General features: G+C 46.0%; 1 protein-coding gene across 2 annotated transcripts in view; it reads left to right on the top strand.

Annotated features, from left to right (window-relative positions):
- The window catches only part of RSPRY1 (ring finger and SPRY domain containing 1), a 42,748-nt gene extending 17,787 nt beyond the window's left edge, over positions 1-24,961 (top strand). For both annotated transcript variants that reach the window (XM_037041651.1, XM_037041652.1), the window contains exons 4-15: positions 647-759; positions 1,828-1,954; positions 2,944-3,002; positions 4,828-4,894; positions 5,297-5,428; positions 6,659-6,774; positions 7,714-7,857; positions 12,463-12,574; positions 14,549-14,651; positions 15,005-15,157; positions 19,924-20,028; positions 23,436-24,961. In XM_037041651.1, coding sequence (XP_036897546.1) covers positions 647-759; positions 1,828-1,954; positions 2,944-3,002; positions 4,828-4,894; positions 5,297-5,428; positions 6,659-6,774; positions 7,714-7,857; positions 12,463-12,574; positions 14,549-14,651; positions 15,005-15,157; positions 19,924-20,028; positions 23,436-23,532 — 1,328 coding nt within the window. In that variant the 3' untranslated portion in view covers positions 23,533-24,961. The remainder of the gene's footprint in view (positions 1-646; positions 760-1,827; positions 1,955-2,943; positions 3,003-4,827; positions 4,895-5,296; positions 5,429-6,658; positions 6,775-7,713; positions 7,858-12,462; positions 12,575-14,548; positions 14,652-15,004; positions 15,158-19,923; positions 20,029-23,435) is intronic.
- Positions 24,962-26,018: the final 1,057 nt, after the last annotated feature.

Below are 26,018 nucleotides of genomic sequence, written 5' to 3'. Positions count from 1 at the left end.
AATACTTCCTACTAAATTAATGAGTTTGAAGAATTGTGACCATGTTTTTTAAAAATAAAAGATTCAAAAAATACTTCGCACACATGACAAAGAAAAAACCTCCTACTATATGGAAATTTCCTATATAAAGGATAGGAAATGTATATTGCATCCTGAATTTGTAGCTATACTTCTCAGTAATAGTTTTTTCTCACTTAAATTATTACCAGAAAAATTTCTTAGCATAGACAGACCATAACTTAACAAGAGTGGGAAGGATGATTTTTTGTCCTTCAATTTCCTTAGTGTCTAGAAGTAGAGCCACCTGCTCCAGAACCTAATCTTCTCAATGAAATCCTATGTCATAAATAAAATGCCCAAAACTATTTCAATCATGTTTTGAGACCGCAGGACCATAGCTTGCATTTTCTCCAAATAAAGATGCCCGGAAATCACCAGACCCCTGGAAATTCTGATTCTTTGCCTCCACCGTAACCCCTCACAATCGCTGACCATGTCCATGCCACACATTAGCTGCTTAAAAGCTACCGGCCAAAGGCCAACAGTTGTCGTATTTTACTATGAAGTCATCTTACGTTGTAGGATATGTTTTCACATTTCGAAAGTGGTGGCCCCAGTGCGTAACCTTCTGGATTTGCTCTCTCAGACGAAGGCTGGCTGGACGTCGTGCAGTCGTTGATCAGAGTGATTCCGCTGGAAGACCCCTTGGGCCCGGCCGTCATAACGCTGTTGCTCGACGAATGTCCACTGCCCACTAAGGTGCGCTGGTCTTTATCTTTTGTGACACTGTCGTCCGTGCTCTGACACAGGACGAGCGACCACAGAGAGCATATGATACATTGCATTTCCTCTTCATGCAGTTGGGGTCTGTTTTATTCGATATTGTACAATACTCCGTTAGTATTGTACAATAATTTCATTATGTACACTTGGTTTTTTATTACTAACGGAGTATTGCATCCTCCTATCAATAACTTACTATAAAGCTTTAGTTTAAAATGTTAAAACTGGAAACATTTATATATAAAATACAAACTTTGTTTGGAAACTAGAAGAGAGTATTGAGTTGCTGAGCTAACTTTCTTATCTTTAAACAATTCCCTCAGAACAAAAATTTTTACACATTTTCTATTAAGGAAAAAACCATACTGAAAGCACTTTCGAGTCTTACCCAAACATTACAGATTGTGTAACCTTGATTATCCCTTACATAGAACAAAAGTATCAAACTTTCATTGCTTTAAGTCCATAAATTCCATGGAAACCTTTCTTTAAAATGTTGGATTCTGGTGTCTTTCATTCGGTTAAGCCTCTGACATTGAGGCCCAACATGCAGAAACAATGCAGACAGAAGGGACACCTCCTTGGCCATGTCCCTGATGAACTGGCTGTTTCCTAGGCTTGTAAGAGGTTTGTTTCTGTTTTAATTTGCCTCAGAAACTCTGGTGAGGTTTGTTCTTGGTAAAAAAAAAATTAAAGTAAACTTTTTACTTCAACATCACTAGGCCCTATTGTTCTAAGTTACAGTGCAATTTGGGTGGATTGTGTCAACTGAAGTCATTTAACGGTTTGGTGATTCCAGAGCGCATGGCATGTCTTTGCTGTAACTGGTCCATTTGGAATGAAATGGAATTTAGCAGTTCGTGTGAGACAACTTGCAGGTTAAGTGGATACCATTTCCCATCAGTGACGGTGTCATTGGGCGCACTGTGTCATCTTTGTGCGGTTGTTCTGACACCTGATTATAGATTTTGTCTGGGAGAATTGCCTTGGGGGAAAAACCAAGTAGTGGAATTGTCAAATCCGCTTGTTCATGTTTGTTTCTAGGATGCACTCCAGAAATTGACGGAAATTCTCAATTTAAATGGAGAAGTAGCGTGCCAGGACTCGGGTCACCCTGCCAGGCACAGGAACATATCTGCCGTCCTGGGCTGCTTGGCCGAGAAACTCGCAGGTAACTCGGGGAAGCCCCAGCGAGGGGGGTCCGGGCCGCTCTACGTCTGGGAAGGGCTGCCCTGCGGGTCTGGGCAAAGCGGCTGTGCCAGAAGCGGGACGCGCCTCCCCCAGCCCCCCAGAACTGAGGGACAGGGATAAATCAGAAGCCACAGAGGACAATGCAGTGTAATTAAGCTTTGAGGATTTTCAGAGGGAAATTTAAAAGAAAATGTGTTTATCAGCTTTAAAGTTAAAAATAGGAGAAAAGACTGAACTCAGTATAACAAAGATTATATGTGTACACATGTAACATACATATATACATGCACATTATAAAGTTAAGGTAGTGGAGACAAAGGTGGAGGGAAGTGGAAAAGGGATTTTATTTTTTTTATTTTTATGTATTTATCTTTAGAGGGGGAGGGAAGGAGAGAGGGAGAGAAATATCAATGTATGGTTGCCTCTCATGTGTCCCCTGCTGGGAACTGGCCTGCAACCCAGGCATGTGCCCTGACTGGGAATCGAACCATGATCCCTTGATTCGCAGGCCCGCGCTCAATCCACCGAGCTACACCAGCCAGTGCGGAAAAGGGATTTTAAATCCGAGCAGTTACTGAGAAGAGAAGCAGATAGCTAACTTGTTTACGAATAGAACCCACTTTAGAAAAGTTAACATTAAAGTACAGCCGAACAGCTCAGCTAGTCATGTCACACATGGTGGAAGGAACAGTGGGCGAGAAATCAGAACAACTGGGTGCTGGTTCGCACTCTGCCATGTGCCCTCCCCGCCGCCCCCTGCCCCGTGCCCTGGAGTAAGTCACCTCACTCGGGGGCTCAGCTGCTCAGCTGTGACATGGGGACAGTACTAGTCCCTACCTCAGAGCGGGAGGCTTGGGTAAGATAATGCGCAGAATACTGGGTGAGAGTTCTACCCAGACAGTTTCAGCGTGGTTAGAACTGTCAGACCCCGCGCATTGAATTGTATCCGTGTTTGTTGTGTTTGCCCAGGTCCTGCCAGCATAGGTTTGCTCAGCCCAGGAATATTGGAATATTTGCTACAGTGTCTGGTAAGTGAGACATCAACGCCAGTTATTCTTGGTCGTTTAGAATTGTGCTTTTTTCTCAAATTGCCAGCCTAGCCTAGTTGGCACAGAGGACGGAATCAGTTACAAATTTCATTTGCAGGTGTTCCCTGAGCGTTTTTCCCTCCTATGTTAGAACAAAATGAGGGTGGGATGGCAGTTTATTATGAGCAATAACAGCTGGGTTGGCCTGGTTTTGAATTTAGTTACAAGAGAGCAGCTGTGACCACCTCTTTGGTGGGAGTCCTTGGGGTCTGCCAGATGATGGTAGGGGGCTCCTGGTGTGGGCAAAACTGCATGGTGTTCCAAGCCAGGGAGCCTTCAGGTCAGATGTTCAGTTTGTATGAATCTCCGTTCCTCCTTCCCTCCCCTGTTACCTCTGCTCTTAAAACTGTTGCTGTTGAGGGTTCAGTGTATTGTCGGTGGAGCGCGTGGCTGCTGTGGCTCCGCCTTGGGTCTACAGGACTGCAGCCTCGACTGGTCCGTAGTCTTTAAAGTTTGCGCAGGCCTACTGAGTGCTCTTCTTCAGAATCCGAAAGACCTAATATTTCAGTACTACATGATGTGTACCTAAAACACCTAACACTGTTAGGAAAGCACCCTGGGACCAATGATTTGGCACTTGGGAAGTTCAGTGGAGGGAACAAAACCACCCAGACAATGCGGCGAGCCTTCATTTTACAACAGGACGTCATCAAGGGCAGAATCGCTACCTTCAGACGAAGAGCTGCGGGAGTTCTGAGAAGGCGAATGGGAGGTGGGAGGTACGGGCTGGGAGAGTCCTGAAGACGGACTGTCCTGATGAGGGTGGGGACCCTGCTGGGTCACGCCATAGGGTAGGCTTTGATGGTGCACACAGGGAGGGGGAGATGGGTTCTGGGCTGAGGGCACAGCCCTGGCAGAGGCCCAGAGATAAACATGAGCATGCTCCTGGCATATTACGTAGAAAGAATTGTCTGATCTGAAGATAGCGTTTAGAGTCATGAGGACCTGTTTGCCAGAAGGGGAGGGTCTAGGGCCTGAAACACCAGACAGTGGAATTGCGAATGGACAGGGCAAGAAGCTGGGGATGGGCTTCGCAATAGGGGAGGCTGGTGGTACGAGCTTTGCAGAACCTACTCAGGCTCCAGGGAAGTGCGTGGGACTAACTGGCACTCCTCTGCAGACCCCTCACGCAGCTGTGCCAGGGGATGGCTGGGAGACGTGGAGTTGAGCGGGCAGACCTTTCTCTCCACGTAATAAGCACATGTGATGTGCACATAAATGTAACTGAAAGAGCTCCCTGCTGCTCTCTCCCACCTGCCATCAGCATCGTGGGGCTCCCTTCAGAGAACAGAGGGAAAACTAAGCCATTCATTGTTAATTGCACTGTTATTTTAGAACATGGCAGTGATGAATTGTTCCTTTTAGGCTGCTGGATAAAAAGTCATTTTTTGCTACAATTCTGTGTTTCTCTTTGGCTTGCTTAAATGAATGTAAGAATCAGCATTATTTTTATTTAATAAGGCCCTAATATAAATGTCACTGAGTAAAATGACAGTGCATTTAACCAGATACTTTTGAAGTTTCTGAACCCAAGTGAACCCAGTAAACTCAAGAAAGTAACATAAGACCCGAAGAGACTCGAGCTCGGTTTTCATTACTTAACAATATTAGCACATGGATAATCGAGGACTTGAATGAGTAAGACCTTTCTGACTGCTCCAACAGAAATCTAGCACGTCCTGGGGAAGAAGGGGAAGTCGGTCACTTGCCGCCTCTGCGGGGGAATGATGTTTCAGTTTCTGTTGTTTTATCCCTTGTCTTTCAGAAGCTGCAGGCCCACCCCACGGTCATGCTTTTTGCCCTCATCGCACTGGAAAAGTTTGCACAGACAAGTAGGTATAGGACTTCTTGCACTAATGATCTTACATATGGGTGTTAAAAATGTTATTTTCCTTAGTTTCTGGCTGAGTTTATGCTTGGAGCCCCACCAGACACCCATGCGTCCTGTTTCTGTCTGTGTAGACGCCTCAAGGCCAGTGAGATGTAACAGGGACAAAGGCGAGAGTTTTCTCACCTAAGAACACAGACTTGGTAACAGTGATTACCCCCTTTTTATAGCTAAAAATTTAGTGAGAGGTTGCTCCTTTCTAGAAAATATCAGAGCTCTTGAGCCGTGTCATTATTCTAGTTTCCAAGTTCTCCAGTTACCTCTCCTCACTGCTTGCCACCACTAATCTGCCCAGCAAATCACGTGACGTTTTCAGGGCTCACTCAAGGTCTGTCTTTCCAAACAGGTGAAAATAAGTTGACCATCTCCGAATCCAGTATCAGTGACCGGCTTGTCACGTTGGAGTCCTGGGCTGACGACCCTGAGTACCTGAAACGTCAGGTTGGCTTTTGTGCCCAGTGGAGCTTGGACAATCTCTGTGAGTTACCGTCTCTCACTGAAATGCCTGTTTCCATCCCCAGCCCATTTCTTGTACAGGATCACTGGTCTCCAGGTTGCAGGAGGGAGCCGGGCTCTTTCCTTAAAGGTCCTCTATGTGGTGGGTTGGCGGGTTGGCTGTACTGTAGCACCAGAGCATTCTGTGGGCCCCGCAGACAGGAGTGATATGGAATGCTTCTAATTCCAGCGCTCTCCCATTCAAAAACTTACTGCTTCCCTGTCTCCTGCTGCACCAAGGCTGTTAATCAAATGGCCCTGTGTAATCAACTATTCCCAATGCCACTGTATCCTCCTGCTCTACTGAGGGGTCCTCATCATGCCTGCCTCTGCGCCTGTTCCCTCACTTGGAATTCCCTCTCTTTACTCTTCCCCCCATCCCAACTTTGCTCTTCAGAACTCCAGTTATGTCTGACATACACAACAGGGGTGGCTCCCGATTTTCTTCTTTTTCTCCTCCAAGGGCTGCTAGAATAAAACCGTTTCACCCCTATATTCTCACTCCCCGTTCACAGTGAGCGCTGTGCTGGAGCGTAGTTGGACGTGCAACCCCCAGCTGCAGCTGCAGCATCGTGGTGCTGGCTGGGTGCACAGCCTATGTTCTGCCAGTTAGAGAATAATTCTGAAAAAGTACGATTCAGATTATTGCCTGTAAAACTCAGACAGACCTCTTTTATTGCATTTTTGCATTTTGCAGATAATTGCATTTTTTTTGCAAATTGGAGGTAACACCAACAGAAAGATTCCAACTCACTGAAGACTCAGATGATGGTTAGCATTTTTTTAGCAGTTAACTATTTTTTAATGAAGGTATATACATTGTTTTTTTAGACATAACACTGTTGTACACTTAATGGACTATAGTATAGTATAAACATAAATTTTATACATGCTAGGAAACCAAATACTCCATGTGGCCTGCTGTATTGCGATGCTCCCGGCACGCAGTGGTCTGGAACAGAACCCACAGTTCCGCTGAGTCGTGCCTGTCGTGGATACAGGGAGCACAAGCATAGACCCAGCAGTGCTGCCTTTCCTGGTATTTGCTTGATCCACGTGGTCGTGCAGCCACAATGCCAAGGTTATAAGTTTTGCCACCAGCTCTGCCATTCACGAATACCTGCACTCTGAACAAGAGTGGCATTTAGCCATAACACTAACTTCTTTCCCACAACAGCCTGCCTTAGAGACATGACCGCTTTTCCTTTTGCAGTTTTGAAAGAAGGTAGGCAGCTGACCTATGAGAAAGTGGACCTGAAGAGCATTAGGGCCATGCTGAATAGCAATGATGTCAGCGAGTACCTGAAGATCTCACCTCATGGCTTGGAGGTAAAGCTCCTGCAGACGGACCGTTAGGGGTGGGGGCGGGGGAGAATCTTGTTCTCCTCTTCATGCCCCGGTTCTGAACAAAAGCAATTTCCTACAGAGGAGATGGAGGTGTATTTCCTACTCAAAGGATGGTTAGAGGGACAAGAGGCAGGAGAAAGGTTGGGGTATCCTTTGCTCCTATATCCCACGTGGTGCTATACATATAAGAAGCACTCTAATATTTATTGACTGTTTGGTTAAATGTGTCCATTTTTAATCTCTGCCATTTTATTCAGCTAAAGGTAACAAGACTAGTGTTTCTGAAAGGGGCCCTTCTGTTTTAAATCCCCGCATAGCCTATTGTGTTTGGGCTAGTGCTTCCCCTCCTTCCTGCGCATTGGAAATGCTTCTGATTCTGTGGGGCAGGTTGGGAGAGAGCTGCTGATGTACGGGAGGCACCGCAAGGCACTAGACACATCAAGACTAAAGATCTGTTGGGGATTGGCTGCAAACAGCTCTTTGATCCTACATGTTGCCAAGTGCTCTGTGTACTTCTCTGCTTTCGATTGTTTTTAGGTACCGCATCTTACACCCTTACATATCCTCCTTTCCCGCCACCAATATCAAGGACAGGTTAAGGCAATGTTTATGCATTTGTGAAAGATTCTGCTTTGAGAGCGAAGCTCTGGAAGTATTTAAAAATGAAGTCAGTAGCCTTCGCTGATTCTTACTGCAGCCATCTATAAGGTCTTCCCACCCTGTTAGAATTCCCGGGAAAGAAAAGTGTAACGTGGCGTGTGCTCCATTCAGCTTTGCACTCCTGTCACTGCGGGCCTGCTGAGCAGTAGTCCGCCCACGGCCGTCGTAAGGAAAAGGCACAGTCAGCCTCCCCAGCGGTCGGTTTTCCCTGGCAGTCTTCGGGCACTGATGGTGGACTGTCCCGCTCTCTGGTTTTGCCAGGCTCGCTGTGATGCCTCCTCTTTTGAAAGTGTGCGGTGCACCTTCTGTGTGGATGCTGGGGTGTGGTACTATGAAGTAACCGTGGTCACTTCCGGCGTCATGCAGATCGGCTGGGCCACACGCGACAGCAAGTTTCTCAATCATGTGAGTACCCGGGGAGTTGCGCCGCTGGGCGAGACGGCAGGTTTTTGCTGCATGGGTGGAGGGTACTTATTTTTCAGGTAGGTTTTCGCAGTAACTGTTTCTTGGGCTGAACCATGCGGTGCCAAATCCCTCACAGTGGCTCACTGGACTGATTCAGAGGCAGAAACAAGTGAAACTGCCCCTCGGCTTTTTCTGTCTTGCGTTTCAAGTTCATGGTGATTTTCCACTGAGAGGCCAGATGTGTCCTTTGTGCGCTCTGCTCTGGCCCCAGCCAGTCCTTGGCTCAGCTTTTACATGGGGGTCAGTGATCATTTTTAATTTCCATTTAGGCTTTAAGAACCATGTTGAATTTTCTTCCCTCCATTAAATACAAAGTGTAGGCTTGTCTTACTTGACTTCCCTTGTAATTAGCGAGCACATTTGTTTTCAGCATTTAGTATTTTCCTTTCACTGTAGACAGTGGTAGTCCAGAAGGGAAGATGAGTCCGGCAGAGCAAGCTGGGTTGGGCCACCATTACTTGAGTGTGAGAGGTTGGGCTTCTTCCCTTCCCTACAGATATGGTACCTTGCAAGGTCTAGTCTAATCAGCTTCCTCCTGTTACCCAAATTATACGCTGTTTGGAGTTGATCCAGTTTGATCAGGAATATTTTGGGGATATGTGATTTTTACCCTTTGAGCTGGGAAGAGCCCCTCGGATTATTTTGCTAACTTGAACAAGTTCCTCTCCCATATGTAAGGCCCTGGGACAAGTTTTAGAAGTGACCCAAAGAAACCAAACTAAGCTTGCCCACCATGAGCGCAGTGCGTAAAGGGGCCCTTTCAGGAAGGTTCCATAGCCTCCAGAATCCCTCGTGTGTCTTGCTACCCTCCTTGCTCGAGGCAGGTTGGAGGGAGGAGGCCAGTGCACCAGTCAGGCCCAGACCCTCATCCAGCGGGGAGAACCAGGCCCCAGCACGCCGTCGCTTTTGTCGGGAACCTTCCCTGACGCAGGACCTCCTCATCAACTGCACCTCATTCAGACCCGGAAGCTTGGGGCTTCTGTGGGGCACCTTGTAGGCAGAAGTAAGTGGGGCCAGAGAACGATGCTAGTTAGTCTTAGTTCCCAACCTGGGCACTGATTTAAAGCAGATAGTATCCATTACACTGAGAGCCTGCCCCAAATGATATCCTAAAGATGATTTTTTAGGACTAAGAAAAAAAAAATCCAGCCCTGGCTGGTGTGGCTCAGTTGGTCAGAGTATCATCCCATAGACCAAAAGGTCACAGGTTCGAGTCCCAATCAGGGCACATACCCAGGTTGCAGGTTTGACCCCCAGTCCAGGTGCATATGAGAAGGTGACCAATTGATATTTCTCTCTCACACTGATGTTCCTCTATCTCTCTCCCTCTCCCTCCCAAGGCAATGGGAAAAAAAAACTCAGGTGAAGATTTTTTTTAATCTTAATTTCCAGAGCACCTTCATTTTAGAGTCTATCATCTGATTTCCACAACAATTTCTACTATCCCAATTTCCATTTCACAGATGGGAAAACTGAGAGCAGAACATAAAGAAACTAGGGCCAGAATCAGTTGCCTTTGTATTCTTCAATAGTTCTTTTCTTTGCATTTGAAATAGGGAGCATCTCAGAGAATTGTCTAATCTCCACATCCCAGAAAAAGTTACTTGAGAATTAGAAGAAATACGGATTCCTCTAGGGAGGAAGCTTCAGTATAAAACTCACCCTCCTGAGGCAGTGGCAAGCACACTAGGGGTCTAGGGGCGGGGTACCTGTGACTGAGTGTTGCAAATATTTCTTTAAATGATCGCCGAAGCTGGATCATTTCATCTAGTGGATGAAACTCACTTCTGCCATATAGTGGCAGAGACTTTGGCTCCTCAAGTTAAGAGGTTTAAAATACTGTTTTCCTACCTTCCAAACTGCTTAGTAGACTGTTAATTTCTTTCTTTAAAAAACAAAAACAAAACATTTTTCTGTGTTCCCAGTACTGTTAGTACTTGTCAATTCTCTGTTAGAAACTGATAAAGCCTGATTATATCTTTTCCCAAAAGTACAATTTTAATGATGTCATTCTTACAACTTCGATTCAAATGGATGTTGTTCTGGTGATTCAGACTCGGCCTGTGCAGACAGGGTGTGGTTTTATGGAAGAAGTCGTTCCTAGGATACACCCAGTTTCTAAATTTGGAGTTGGTCCACAGTGCCTTCTTATTTTAGCTCTTACTGCTTGGGCTTTGGTTTTGAAAGGATGATCAAAGTGTTGAGGTTGCAGATCCAGCGTTTAAATAAGAAACTTAAGGATGATTCGTGTTCAGGTCCCTACAGAACAATTTGTTCGGTTGTTTTGTATTTTTATGGGGGTTTTGGAGTAGTAAGTTCCCAAGGGTATGTCTTGACTTGTCAAAAATATTTTTTGCCTTTTCATGAGTGAGTATCTTGTGGCCAGCTCTTCATATACTCACCTCTAATCTTCAGAAAGTTTAGGGAGGTGGTATTCTCCTATTTAAAGATGAGAATGAAGTTGGGAGAAATTAATTTAGAAACTTGCCCAAAGTCACCTCGTTTCCAGGTGCTGAAGAAGTCAAACCCTGGTCAAGATAACCCGAGGAACGCTCTGCCTTGGAGAAGCTGACTCTGTTGTCTTAGACAGAAGAGGGGTGACTCGGAGCCAGTCAGGGTATCCCAGACCATTAAGGGGTTTGGGAACGAGACAGACAGGCCCCAGGGCTGAGAGACAGAATTAAAAGTGACCGTGTTTTCAGGGCCACAGTGCCGCTGCTGCTACAACAAATCATTCAGAACCACCCCTCCATCCGGGGTCCCTCTCACCACGCCAGGGGTCTGTCTGATGGGTGGGTCTGGTTGGCCAGGCCCAACACCTGACCCCGCTGCCTCCAGAGCAGGAGACAGGACCCTGTGTCTTCCTTACATTCCTGTAACAGGAAGGGTTGGGATGCTGGGCAGCACAGAAAAAGGACAGTGTCCACCCTGTGTGGGAGGATTCAAAACGTTCCCTAAATGACGAGCTGTAGATAAACTTTCTTTAGTTTTGTTTTGTTTTGAAGTAATGTTTCTAGTGCTAAAATACATGACCAGAAACAGGCAGATCAAAATTATCACCCCAAGTACCAAGTTAGCTGCCTGTTCTCTCACTCACTTGTCTCGGCCTGTGGAAACCACAGTGAGTCCTGCTGGGAAGGTTTTCGGGAGGATGTGGTCCACCTCGGTTGCTCTCTGAGATGCAAGCTCAAGGGGGGTGTTAGGGTGCATCTCTGCTCGGAGGGGGCATCTGCTTCTCAGCCTGTGGAAGCTGATCTGTGGTCAAAACTACTCAAGCTCCCCCTTGTCCCCCAGTGTCACTCTGGTGGGAAGTCCATCCAGGCCTAGAGAACACTGCATGGCAAAGTCCACTCTTCACGAGTCTTGGTGGCTAGCAGTCTTCTAGGGATTTCTTTGGAGTGTTCTGTGGTGTACTTGTAGGACATTAGAAAGATTAGAAATGAATTGCTTGCCTTTTGCCTACTTCCTAACACCCATAAAGTAAGAAGTAGGTTTTTTACTTACTTGTTCAGGCTTTAAAAGGGATAGATAGCAAGGGGTTCTTTCCAGCAGACTGGTGAATTTCTCCCCTGCCTGAAGGCAATTTAGATGCAAGTTTATTTAATTCTTAAGTAGTCTGAGTAGTGCATTCAGAGCAGCTAATTCAGAAGTCTCACTTTGGAGAACAGGCATTCAAATTCAGCATATTGTATCCAAGAACTCTACATCACAGTGCACTCCTCACGGTGTTAGAGCCTTTTCCAGTCCATGTCCTCACTGCATTGTTTATCTCATGGAATAAGCAGACCATCACTGGGACCTGAAATCTCCCTTGGGTTTGGCCCACATTTTCAATGTCTTTCTCCATAAGAATCTTTCACCCTTGATCCTTGGAGATAACAGATGTCTGAAGGGCATGCTTCTTCTGTTTTTACAATCACTCAGAATAGCTTAAGATTCCATCCACCTTTTTTTAAACAAAATAATTGTGAAATAATTAAAGGTAATACATAATAAAAGAGGGTTCCAAGGGCCTGAGTGCTGCTCAAACTGAGCTGGTCTCAGAGTAGCTCTTAGCTGATCATCCACTGGAACCTTTGTCTTGTCTCCAGTCTTGAAATCTGTGAGCATGTGGGGGTTTTAAAGCCCAGAAGGGTGTTCACCGGGCCGCGGAGAAGTGGACCGCACACTGTCCTTGGAATCAGAAGACTCCAAGGTCCAAACCTGACTCTCTAGTAATGTGTCCGAGTAACGTGGGCAAGCTGGCTCACCTCTCCGAGCCTTTATTTCTTCTTAAAACAGAGTCAAATGCCACCAGCCTCAAGGTGGTTAGTGAGGATTAAATGAACTCACAAATGTGAGATGTGGCAGATACTTGGTGAGGTCATTCTCCATCCACTTAGAACGAGATTCTAGGTCAGAACTTGGGTATCTTCCAAGAACACAGGCTCTCCCTTCACCCCCCCAAAAACTTACAATTCAAGGCACAGGTTAATGGTTAAAAAAGACAGTCTGCTCCCACAACCCGGCAGCCTTCCTGATCTTCTGGACCCTGTCTCCCTGCAGGAAGGCTACGGCATTGGTGACGACGAGTACTCCTGCGCCTACGACGGCTGCCGGCAGCTGATTTGGTACAACGCCAGAAGTAAGCCTCACCTCCACCCGTGCTGGAAGGAAGGTATTCGTCTCCCTCCATCAGGAGTTTACGGTTCTAAGGCATTGGTTATTGTGTTGGGCCTTAAGGGGTTTTAATGGAAGAATATTAAATGTGAAAAGGGTTAGTCAGCATTCATGTCCCCCTCGATGGATGTGAATAGCTATTCTCTGGTGGAGCCCTTCCTTTAGCAATAACATCTCAGAGTATAAAATTCTTTATTTAGTGGGAACTGACCCTGGTAAGGTTAAGGTGAATTCCGGTTTCCTCTCTGGGGGAGGTCTTTAGGATACTGACGTGGTGATGCCAGTTCAGTGAAGACATTTTCAGAGACCAGATGGCTGTGAAACGGGCACCATCCAGTGACACATCCCGGACACCTCTAGCGCAGCCTCCAAAGATGGCTTACGCGTTTTGGTCCTCAAACACGTCTGCCCAGCCTCCACTCCCCAAACGTCAGGCTCAGGATGCCGCAGGGGCCCCAGCTGCCAGCACACTCAATCATGGGTCTAGGGTGTTCTGCAGGAATGTATCTTAGCAACAGCATGATCTTTCTCACCCCATTCAATTTTTGTTCCCTCCACTCTGCAGTATCCAAGGCGCCAGACCCATGAAAACATTTATTAATGAAAGATTAAAGCAGCAAAGTTAGAGCCCCATAGTTGGTGTGTTAAACACCGAAATCGAAGGATTTGAGGTTATTGAGTCTTTTCACCCCTGGCTAAATTCAGTGTAAACAGCTTTGCCTGCCTCAGCACCGCTGCATTGGAGGGTGGCATTCTCAGGGGGTCTCTGGTGCCCCGCCCACCCACCCACCGACCACCCCTGCACTGGGTCTGAAGACGCACAGTCAAATGGAAGGGGTCGGAGCCCCTGGACGATTTTATCCCCAGCATTGGAGCTAGATAGGGGATAGAGCCCCTCTTCTTCCTCAAGCCCTCTCCTCTCTGTTTCCTGCCCCCATCAGCATTAAATGTAAATGGAATTCCCAGGCATGCTAAGAGAGCAGGAAACCGATCACCGTGCAGGGACAGCTTCACTTGGTTAACTGAACTGATAGTGTGGGAAAGGAAAAACTGTAAAAGCCACCGTAAGTCTTCACTTTAATGGCTTGCAGGTTCTTAAAGGAATATGAAACTTTATTTACCAGAGCATTAGATAGAGGCACTGTCCGCAAAGACTGTCTAGTTTGTTTTTTAAGTAATTTTAAAAAGCATTACTGAAATAATATGTTTATTACAAAAATTTGGAAAATGGGGGGAAAAAGAAAAGTGAAGCTAAAATCCCTTGTGATCCCTTCGTTCAGGTATTTAAGAAATGAAAAATTTGGTGTAATTACTATATAACTATACTGTATTAATCAGTGCCTCAAGATTGGGTAGTTACATTTTAACCTTTTAAAATCACTATTATGAAAACGCACTACAAGCCACTCTGGATTTCCTCAGGATAAATGCTTTAAGTGAAACTCCTGCAAGGGGGGTAAAGAATTTCATTTTTGAAACCCTTTCGCTCCATAATACCAGATCTCCCGCCACCTGCAAGGAGTGTCATCTTCCACGTCGTCACTGTGTGATTCCACGTGTTCATCTCCAACAGTGTAGAAAGAGAAAGCTTCGTGAATGAAGATGAACACCACTGCTAAAACCATGTTTTGGGGCAGTTGTTACCTTACTGAGTTTTAAATCTCCGCCGAGAGGCAAAAAAGCCACCGAATTTCACTCATCCCAAAATGCACATATCTTCTTTCACATTTTTAACATCTCTGAAATCGGGCCTGTCGTAGATTAACTGACGGCACTGTCTCCCTAGTGCTGCATCCAAGCACTGGTTATGCAGGGCTCAGAGCAGGGTGGAAGGAAGGAGCGGGGGAGGTGGGTGCGTTGACTCACGGCCGCTGCAAACGCAGGCTCAGTGCAGTGACGTCGGAACCCTGTGGCACTTAGCAAAATCCTGTAGTGTCACCTGATCGTAACAGTGTTTTGCTCTATCCTGTAGGGGATACGGTAGGATTTCTGTTGGACTTGAATGAAAAGCAAATGATCTTCTTTTTAAATGGCAACCAGCTGCCTCCTGAGAAGCAAGTCTTTTCATCTACTGTGTAAGTAGCTTTTCCCAGTAAAAAATTTGAGGAGATGCATGGAATGCACTTTTCTCCAGAAAAAAAGACTTTGTCCATTTATATAGTCAGTTGCGATGAGAAACCATTTTATTTAAAGTTTGGGGGCCCATTCGATCATACCTAAAGCTATCCTGGAGTTTTACCTGAAAAGTAAGGGCAAGAGATCCCTTCCTGGGACCAGATAGAGCAGCCCAGTCTACCTAGGTGAGGACACAGAGCCTGCTGCCCTCTCGGCTAGGGTGTGACCATGCCAACTTCTGAAAGCCGCGTTGTGTGTGAGCTTTGCTTTGCTTGATGAAGTTTCTAACCTCTGCATTCCTTTTTGCCTGTAGATCCGGGTTTTTTGCTGCAGCCAGTTTCATGTCGTATCAACAATGTGAGTTCAATTTTGGAGCGAAACCATTCAAATATCCACCATCTGTGAAATTTAGCACTTTTAATGATTACGCCTTCCTGACAGCTGAAGATAAAATCATTTTGCCAAGGTAAGGGGCCTGTGCCCATTGTGCCAGACCTTCGCATGTATCCCATGAGAAATTACAAGTTTCTATGTTGGGAACTGCCCTGCCTGGTTTCAGAAGCTGTGGCCTTCCCCACGGCTAAGGCTGAGTGAGCGACCTTGTACCGTAAGTCACTAAGGAGACAAAGCTTATCTCCGTGGCAGGGGCACCGCCTCTGCTCCTTTTACTTCTCCCTGCCTGGCCCCCAGTGCTTGATCAGTTAGCCAATGACAGGTAAGATTCCTTAAGGGAAGGATGACCTAAGACAGGCATGATCATGGGGGACCCCCAGCGAAGGAGTTGGGAGGCTATAGAAAAAGGAGGTGATGGACCCGCGCCCCTCAGCTTTGACAGAGCCTGAGTCCTCATTCTGTCTGCAAGAAATCTCCTAATCTCTTGGCTGCCTGACTTAAGTCTGAAACAATGCTGGCGGTAGGTGTGACCCTGGAAAGGACGGGTTCCTCAGGGCAATCAGGCCTAAGGAAGAATGCATAAAATCCTGTGAAACCTGCTTTGCTAATACCCTCAATTCAAGCAATCAGGGTCCAAGCCTGAAATGAGTTTATTTCCCCAAAATTTTATGGCCCTTTAGCTATCTGACCCTGACTCAGAATAAGCCCTCAGAGTTCTTTGAATGTCATCTATTGTTTAATTATTTCTGCCTGACAATGATTGATGAGCTTTATTTCTGTGCAAATTGAACCCAATAAAATCCTGTTGAGGCAAGGGTTGGGGCCCTCCCCCACTGAGAGGGTGGCCGAGGTGCTCCGAGGCTTCTTCTCCCCTTGAGAGAGAGCCCATGTCGTCCCTTTTCCTCCACAGGACTCCATAGTCCCTGTGAATTTCTCTAGTGTCACCCGCAGTGCCATGGACCCCACAAGCCGGGTCCGTCCGCATCGTTTCTGGAGGCTTTTTTTCAACTTCCTACAAATCTGAAAAACTCAGTAAATGGTGACTTCCTAGGAAATATGAATTGCTAAAACACACCCCAGAAGAGTATTTAAAAAGCCATTATTGTACAATTAACTGGAAAAAATTAAGAGCTGTGGTCCCCAGAAGCACCTGACCAAGGCAGTTTCACACGGGATCACCACCAGGCAGTTAGGTAACAGGTGACGTCACTGCCCTTTAAAGCACTGAGGGCCCCAGAAAGAACGTTTCCAGATGGTGGTTGTGAGCTGAATGGCATTGGTTGTGAACTTCAGACAGTGTAACACATGCACACACACACACTAACTTCACTCGATGTCAGTAAATCCTAAATGCTGGGAAATGAAGTCCATCTTTTAACAGACTTGGGTTCATGGAAGCAGACTTCTTGTTGGGTGTCACTGCGTGGCGACGGTGCCAGCACTGCTCTGCAGCCGTTGGGACAGCGGAGGCTGTCTTGGGGGAAACCTCACAGCCCTCACTTGCCGGCAGCAGTGGCTGGCTCAGCCTCAGTGGAGGAATGCCCATTTTCCTTCCCTATGAAATGCTCGTGGTCTGTTCCTTAAGCTGGGAAGGACTCCAGCCGCTTCCTGGTAACCACTTCAAGTTGAAACTTATTTCACAATATGAGCCAAAGTGTATCGTCCTCTAACAGAGCAGCTTCCTGGGCTTTTGTGAGGAAGAGCATTCCTGTTACCAATGTCACATGCATTATGTCAATGGTGAGTCTCTCCCTGCAGTGGAGGCAACCACACGGGCCCTGGCATAGCCCGTGTTGGGTCATTACGCCCCTGAAGGTGCCTGAGACATAATGTTGTAAGCCTAGCTTGGTGTTGGCTCAGACGGCAGGTGCGTGAGCAGCTGGGCTGCGCTTCACCTCGGACTCAGTGCCCCAAGGCCTGAGAGTGCCTCAGCAGTTTCCAGATGAACCAGAAAACGTCACACAGCGATGGCAGCACTGTCTGCAGTAGGGAACCCCCAGAAATAGCCTAAAAACGGAAGGGCCACTTACATTCCAGCTTAGGGACCTAAAGTTTATTCCTAGAACTTCCCCGTAACTTGTCTTGGTGCCTGACAGAGACTCTGAGCCTGATTTCCTCTTGGTGAAAGTCCGAAGTGACAGCTCTCTCAGCTGTCACACCCCACCACTTCTTTCATGTAGCCCGTCTTCTTGCGTGCGGCGCGTGGATCAGTCTGCCTTCTCACCGTGAAAGGCACCATCGACCCATCAGAGCCCCCTGCAGGCTGAAGTTAAAACTGCCCTGGCAGGTAGCTAGCCACCCCGCAGGATCAAACTTGCCAAAAGTCAGATGGTAACAGGCATCTGCTCTGGGCAGCTCTGCTTTCGCGGGCACCTTCTGGGCTCGCTCTTGGTGCCGCGTCAGGGCAGGGCCGACAGGGCAGCCTGCCTGGAGTCAGGGCGGCAGAGTTACAGGCCACACTGGACTTTGTTGTCCCCGACAGTGACACCAGGTAGGAGTCATCAGAAGCTAACCCAGTGGCTTTCTTAATGCCAACCTCGTGCTGCTACATTCCAGTCACGCTTGCTTACAAAGTGTGGCTTTAAGTGGTAACATGCCCAAGACCGTTTTCTACACCATTAGTGTTTTCAGCCCATGTCCAAAATTTTACATTCAGGGGTACTTCTCACCGGAATAGTGTTCCTTCCTGGCCCTGTTGCTACTTGGGATTTTGTAGACCGTTCTGCATTGCGTATGTTCTCTGTCTCTAGTACCTCTTCTTTTGTTCATTCTTGTGTTCTTCCTTACCTTTTTATAATGGAAAACGTTAAATACACACAAGAAGAAAAAAACAGAATAGCACAGTGAAGCACCGTGTATCCGTCCATCTCTCAGCTACAGTACTCCTCCACTCTGGGCCACCCGCCCTCCGGCAGTCCTCCTTCGTCTCTTAATAACCCTGTCATTGCTCCGGGTTCCCTGGCCGTGACCCCGGCGTGTCCTTGACACCTTTCTTTCTGCCCTTCCCATGTCCCATTCCTCGGCAAATCCTGCAGGCCGTGTCTCCAGGTTACAGCCCAAGTCCAGCCACCCCTTACCATTCTCACGGCTCCCATCGTGGCTCCAGCCTCCATTTCCCCCGATTACTTTCGCCCTGCTCCTGCCTTGACCCCCTTCAGTCTCCTCGGGACAGTGTCCGGAATGATGGTGGTACAGTTTGAATTGGGTCATGTGCTTCTCTGCTCAGAATCCTAGTGGCTTGGCATGTCACAGGGTAAAGCTTAAATTCGTGCATCGACCTGCCACGCCCTGCACAATGTGTCTCCTCCTCTCTGTTACATCTTCGGCTCCATCTCCTACCATCTCCCATTTGTGTAGCTTCTTCAGCCACCTGGCCTCCTTGATGCTTCTAAAATATACTCTAGTTTTATTTACTTATTTTTACAGAGCGGGGAAGGGAGGGAGAGAAACATCAGTGTGTGAAAGAAACACCCATCAGCTGCCTCTGGCACGCCCCTAACTAGGGACGTGGCCCCCAACCCAGGCATGTGCCCTGACTGGGAATCAAACCAGCAACTTTATAGTTCACAGGCTGGCGCTCAAATCAACTGAGCCGCACCAGCCAGGGCTAAATGTCACCTTTTCTGGTGCGCCCTCCTTATCGTTTTCCCCACGCTACTTTTCTTCATGCTGATGCTCATCAGTGCTTTCTGCATAGTTCACTTTCTTATTTAGCTCCTTGTCTGTCTCCCCACACTGAATGTAAGCCTTCTGAAGGCAGAGTGCGTTTTTAGTCCTCTCTCTGCTGCTGGATCTCCAGGGCTGGGAACAGTGCCTGGCACATAGGGAGGCCTGACGCACTTGAATGAACGTTTCGGGTTTCTCCTGCCCATCCGTCAGGGCTGACCTTCAGCAGTGTGGTTCTGCCTTTCCATGCCAAACGGAGTGAAGATACCAGGGTTCTAAGCTGAAGCACCTGGACTTTCAGGGAGTCTATAATGGGCAATTATACACCCTAGTGAAATTGTGTGAAAACCTATGTTGGTGCGTTTTTCTTGGGAAGGGCCCTATGCTTTTCATCAAATTCTCAGAGATGTGGGACTTACACAGTTGAAAATTTGCTGGTAAAATGAAAAGAATGCTGGGGTAAGAACTAAAAGATCTGAACCTGATTCCTAAGTCTGTTCGTGAAGTTTGACCTTATGCAGGTCATTTCCTTGAACTGTTTGAACCGTGGCAGTGATCATGACGTCTTCATTCCAGATGGAACCCAGTGATTTCCAACCTTTGTGAGATGAAATGCCTGTGAAAACTTCTGGACCAAGTTTAGTGTACTTCCCGTACTAGGATGCGAGAATGCCCAAATCTGCAGAATGTTTTATGAATTTTTAGCAATTATTTAAGCCAAACTGAGAACGTGCTCAGAAGCAAGATTTCAAGGGATACAGGATAGTTAACAACTTAACATTTCCAATAAATAAAGATTGTGCATGGACAAGGAGACAGGGTTTTGAGGGGCGCCACCTGGTGGTCATGCCTCCCAAGGGTTTGGAGGAGATTACTCCAAGATTTCGAAGGCTTAGTGTCCCAGGTGCCTGAGAACAGTGGACAGGGCTGAGTAAGGAAAAGGTTCACCCTTTACTAAGGAAGTAATAGGCCTGTCGTGTGACTACCTACCATGACCCGCTCAGTTAGGAATTTGCGGTCCCTTTCGGTCACTACTTATCAGGCCACTGAGCGTGTCAGGTCGGCTGCGTGGCCCCTTTTTTGTTGACAACACGGAACAGTTTCAGAGCCTTGCTTATGCCTCACCGCTCGCAAGTCCCATTTATTTGTCGACACGCTGTGTTTTCTACTCAGGCACAGGCGTCTTGCTCTGCTGAAGCAAGTCAGCATCCGGGAAAACTGCTGCTCCCTGTGCTGTGATGAAGTGGCAGACACACAGCTGAAGCCGTGTGGGCACAGGTAAGACGGTTTGTTTGAGAAGTTTCTCTTTCCTACGTTACATTAAGCAAAGTTTCATCCTGTTCTTGAATTGCTTTTAGAGTGTTACCAGTTTCGTAGCAGTTCGTCAAGCTTCTTTTATCTAAAGTGGGCTGAATGAGGAATTAGATTTGCCAAGTAATGCATGGCTGTCTTCCAGAAAGTACCTGAAATAGAAGCTGCTACTTGACCTGGAAGCTCTTTGGTTTCTCAGCACTGTATGCATTGGGCCTTACAACTGGAGACCTGCCCGTTGGGTTGTTTTCACATCACAAGAAGCTATTTATGAGCTTCTTAGGCAATTCTTAGTCTTAGAGCTTCTTCATATATATTTATTATTTATACTCCCAACCGTTGAGAAGGCAGCACCTCCCTACCATCTAACCAAATTTCAGTTGTATGAGATAAACCCAGAGGGCAGCCCAGATCCTAAAGAACAGAACAGCTAAATATCAAGACCACACAAGAAGGCCGTCACAGCCAGGGTTGGAACAAGGTTGGCGACGGGCAGGCCCTGGCCTGGCCCAGGTGTGTTTGCTGATGATATATATGCGAGCAGTACTCATGCCGATGTTCCAGGCCAGTTCCCTGTAATCCATCACAGCCCACACCCTGCCTTGCTCTTATTTTGACATAGCTTTAGCCACCAGGTCTCCTAGGGGTCCGGAACCTGGAGGGATGGATCCCAGTTTGTCACCCTCAGGTATGTCTCAGCCTGGGCCCGTGACTCTGCCTCTGCTCGTCTGCTGTCTTTTGGAGTGGGTTGTCATCTGACAGCTGCTAAGGGACAAGCATGCAGTATCCCGTGTTTGACCCTCACCTGTGCCAGTGTCTTTCTGAAGGGACGGCCCAGCGCCGCCAGCTGTGGTTCTTCCTGGGTATCGCCTCTGCAGCCCGGAATTCCTCACTTTGCGCCGCTGTGGAGGCTTTGTTATCAGAGCCGCACAGGCAGATGCAGAGCTGAAGGCTGGGTATCGTGATACCCTTTTTGGTCTTTGCTCCCTAAGTATGTTAAGATCCCAAACGGTAGAATCTGGTCTTACTCATCTTTGTGCTCTCTGGCCTTCTCAGTGTTTCTGCACAGAACAAGGGCTCCTGAAAGAAGGCTGGAATCTAAAAAATTAGAACCAGGTTTCTTAAGTGTGAGCACGGTATCCTTAATAGATAAATCCAAAATTGGTTGGAGGAGGAAATGAAAAGAATTACGAGAAAACTTAGCTCAAGTTTTAGCAGCGACAGTTTAAAAGGGTGGGGTGGAGGGTAGCAGTTCAAGAAAAGAAGTCTGAATAAACTGAACAACATGAACAGACCCTGAGAAGAGACTGAGAAATCCTGTATTTCTCTTACCGTAGAAGAATTTGAGATGATGATCCCTCCTGCCTGCTGTGCTTCAGTGGATTGAGTGCCGTCCTGTGAACCAAAGGGTCACCAGTTCAGTTCCCAGTCAGGACAGATGCCTGGGTTGTGGGCCAGGTCCCCAGTAGAGGGTGTGCAAGAGGCAACCACACGTTGATATTTCTCTTCCTCTCTTTCTCCTTCCCTTCTCCTCTCTAAAAGTAAATAAATAAAATCTAAAAAACCCATCAAAGCTACCTTTGCCTTTCCCAACAATCACGAAGCCCAGAAGATTTCCCAGGTGAATTTTTCTAACACTCAGGGAGTAGATAGATCCTATTTCAAGTTCTCCAGACCGTAGAGAAAGTAGGAAACCGCCATATTCTTTTTATAAAGCCTCCAGGATGATCATGCCAAAAGCTGATAAAGGAAACACCAAAAAAGAAAACTTAAATCTAAAAATCTCAGATATTAGCTGTAGGACCCAGCAACTCCATCGAGGGGGAGCTTGTCTCAGGAATGCAAAGATGGCACAGTATAGGAAGTCCATTAGTACGACATACTTAAATGGGCCAACAGGAGGAGGTGCAGGGAATTAAACACTTTCTCCAAAAATGCTGCAGAGGCACTAATTGAAGTTGAATCTCCAGTCCAAATGGATGAAATATTTCAAAACCATATAAAATAGGAATGTGTGGATGCTCCCTTAACAGTATAAAGACATATGTGTCTCAACCAACGCCAGCGTCTTTTTAATGGTGACATGCTGGAAGTGGTCCAGCAAGTGTTGGGGACAAGACAAGGAGGCTTGCAGGCAGTACCATGACTTGCATTCTCTAAGCTAAGGCAGTCAAGATGAGACGAAAGCTGGGAGACAAACGGGAAGGAGGAGAAGAATCATTTGGAGATGATAGATTAAACGCTGAAAACCTGTTGAATAAACTAGTCAGTAAAAGTCAGCAGCTCTTTTTTGTATGAACAGCAATCAGTTAGAAGGTATAATTGAAGATTCCTTTTATAATAGTCCCAAAAAGGCTATCTACGAATACATACCAGGAAATATGTGGTGTCTATGTGAAAAAAAATTTGAATTACCAAGGAGTAGAATAGAAGACTTGAATGAGTAAATCTGTTCTTGAATAGGAAGACCTCTTAGTATTGTAAAAGTGACTGTTTTCCCTAATCCCCAAGTTTCATTTGCTCCATGTAAATAGGGCAACATGATTTCTTTTCTAGAAATAGAAATGCTGATTTAAAAATTCACATGATACTAAGGCCAGAAGTTTTTTGTCTAGTTTCATGGGTTTTTTTTAAGATTTTATTTATTTTTAGAGAGCGGAGAAGGGAGGGAAAAAGAGAAGGAGAGAAACATCAATGTGAGAGAGAAACATCGATTGGTTGCCTCTTATACGCACCCCAATTGAGAACCAAACCCACAACCCAGGCATGTGCCCTGACCAGGAATCAAACGAGTGACCTTTCGCTTTGCAGAATGACACCCAGCCAGCTGAGCCACACCAGTCAGGGCAGGCCAGAAAATTCTAAAGAAGAAGAGGTATGGAGGAGTGCTGCCCTACCTACATATCTTAAAATATTAAAACAAGTGTTTATTGTCCTGTCCCAATCTATAAACGAAATGACAGAACAGCAGAACATAGTAGAAACCCAGAAACAGGACTAACTACAAACGAAAATTTTAACATGTGATAAAGATACGGTGTCAAATCTACAATAAAATACGGACTATTTGGCAAAGGATATTGGGGTCAATGGCTAGCTGTCTGGGAAAAATAGTGTTGAGTCTCTACATACTTATACATGTCTGCGCATATATGCTGTGCACATGGAGACTTCGGGAAGAGTGCACACGAGCTTCCTCGGGAGAGGAAGGAGAAATGGGAGGGAGGTTTATTATTTATATACTTACTTCCTTTTTTTAGTCACCAGTTGTTACTTGTTCCGCTGACAAGCTTATCGATGTTGTGTGTGGACTGAGTCCGCAGCAGTGGTCCCTTTGAAGTGCTCACCTAACTGGTGTTTGTCTCTCTCCTCAGTGACCTGTGCATGAATTGTGCCTTGCAACTGGAGACCTGCCCGTTGTGTCGTAAAGAAATAGTGTCCAGAGTCAGACAGATCTCGCATATTTCATGACACACGTGAAGAGACATTGTGGACTTATTTCTACTCATTTCCAGCCAATGTTGAAAAGAAAAACAAAGGAAAAAAAAACCATCTCTAATCAGTCGTACGCACATTGAAACCTATAGCCATGGCCAGATTTTATGCTAAAAACGGTAGTTTGTCAAAGACAAAAGTCTCTTAGAACCTAACCCAACTTGCCAGCCCTGGGAAAACCCTTTCACGGCCGAGGAAGGCCGAGCGCTCACGAGCGAGGCCCGCGGTCCTCCGGGACAACCGGTAGGGGAGCGCACCCTCCGGAGCACCGGAGCCACGCAGGAACTCTCCTGGTTGGGGTCATTGGATTGTTTAACACAGGATGTTTGTCTCGTGTCCTAAAGTTTTGTTTTGGCAGAAGGTCATTACGGAGGAGTAAATGACGCCATTTCCGGGTTGAGCATGACTTCCCACTGGTCCGAGACAGCAGTGTGTTAAGTGTGGCTATTGCACTGGAAGACTTGAATCTATAAAGCTAGAATCACATAGGTCAATACTGCAGCAACGCGGAAGGCCTCCGAGAAGGTGCACAGACTATAGGAAAAACAAAACAAACCAGATTTTTGATATTTCAGTGATTCCAAAGAACATTCTAGTTTTTTTTAACTGCAGAACATTGGTGGTGTTTCCACACTCGTGGTGTTTCTATCCAATTTCAGTACCCACGTTTTGTGAGGGGAATGTTTTAACATTGCAGGAGGAATTCTTAAACTGACTGCAATGGCCGACTGGATAAAATTTGGTATTTAGGGTATTTTTAAGGTACCATCAAATCAGGTTTTTGTTTAAAAAAATTTTTTTTAATCAGTATTGTTTTTGGAAGTAATATACTTTGAAACTCTTGAACGAATAGTCTCAAACTCTTAGAGGACAGTCTGAGAGCACGTAATCCTGTTGTGTTAAATAAATCACATGGTTCTGAATAGTGAATTCAATCACGGGTTGCTGACCATGTCTTCATCAAAAGTGTTCATCCCTCTCAGGGTCTCTGGTGAAGACCTTCAAGAGTTTGGTTTTTTCTCCCAGAAAATTGGAAGGTAGAATTGTAAATTCCTAGAACTTATTTTATAATGGTGAACCTCAGCAGCTGCCTTTCAATTTATGCCAAGTCCTTACTGAGTTTATACTTGAATAGCAAATATGTCTTCTGAGTTTTACAATGTCTTAAACTCAATGCACATTTTTTTTCTTCTTTCCCCATCCTTTCTTGTTTGTGGTTCTTTAAGATGTCCCATTACAGAGCTGAGTTCCTTCCTGGCTGTACTTGTTGGGGTGCTGGGTTTTTTTCCATGTCTTTGTCTTCCATAAATCAAATATATATATATAAATATATATGTTTTCTTTAGCTTGTGGTGAATACAGTAATTTGCATTGAAGAAATAAAACATTTGTTGCCTTTTTTTAACTAAGATTTCACAACTTTCATTGGTGCCTGCTGCTGAAGTTCCAAGATAGCATACTCTTGGGTTTAGGGGCTACTTTCCAGAGTAGGGGAGAATCAAGCAGTAGAATTAAGAAGCAAGGTTAGTTAATCCCTATTCATTCAGCAAATCTTTATTGAGCATCTAATACGTTCTGGGCATTGTGCCAATACGATATTCAAACAGGCCTATTCATGGAGCGAACATCTGGTAGTGGGAAGAGAACAACATATATTTATTACAAAAAATTGTTAGTGCCTTGAAAGAAAAGAATGGGATGCAATGAGAGAGAACGAGGAGAACTTAGTTCAGAGGAGGGGGAAAGGGCAGAAGAAACCTCATGAGAAAGTAACATGAGGACAAACTCAAAGGAAGAAGTAGGACAGGGACAGGCAGAGAGACTGAGAACGGGCATCTAGGACGGGGTGGCTACATGAGTATGACGCTGTGGGCAAAGGCCCTCACTCAGGGTGCACCTCGGGCTTCAGGATCTGACGGAAGGCCCTGCAGCTAGTAAGACAGGAACTGAATGGGCTGAATGATGTGCTCCAGTGATGGAGAGATCAGGGGGATTGCTCATGAAGCCATGTGAAGGATTTTGTATTTCATCCTAAATGCAATAGAAAGCAAAGAAGTTTAAGCATGCAAGTGCTTTGATAAATACAATAGTTTTAAAGAATGGTTCTGGCTTCAATATGGAGACTAGGGTGGGGTGAGGTGGGGTGCAGGATAAAAGATGATCAAAATACAGAAATAGACCTGTAGGGAGACTTTGAAGTAATTCATCTGAGAGGTGAAAGTGGTCTGTAAATCCAGCAGAGACAGAGAAAGTAAATGGAATGAATAGGTAATCTGTCAGTAGGCAAAGGAATGTAGCTTTCCAGGCAGCTACTCTCAAACTTTGTTCACAAGATGGTCTACTTCTCCAATTCTTAACTTCCAGACCATGAAAACGAGGACTTCAATATTAAATTATTCAGGGTGGAAGCAAAGTCGTAATCTTGGAGCTATTTCAAAGGGAGAGATGCTTGTCATAGAAGA

This window comes from Sturnira hondurensis, unplaced genomic scaffold (assembly GCF_014824575.4).
Source record: "Sturnira hondurensis isolate 20B ecotype Veracruz unplaced genomic scaffold, ASM1482457v3 Scaffold0003090, whole genome shotgun sequence".
Lineage (NCBI taxonomy): Eukaryota > Metazoa > Chordata > Mammalia > Chiroptera > Phyllostomidae > Sturnira > Sturnira hondurensis.
Note: the sequence above shows the minus strand (reverse complement) of the source record. Positions and strands in the feature narration are given on the sequence as shown.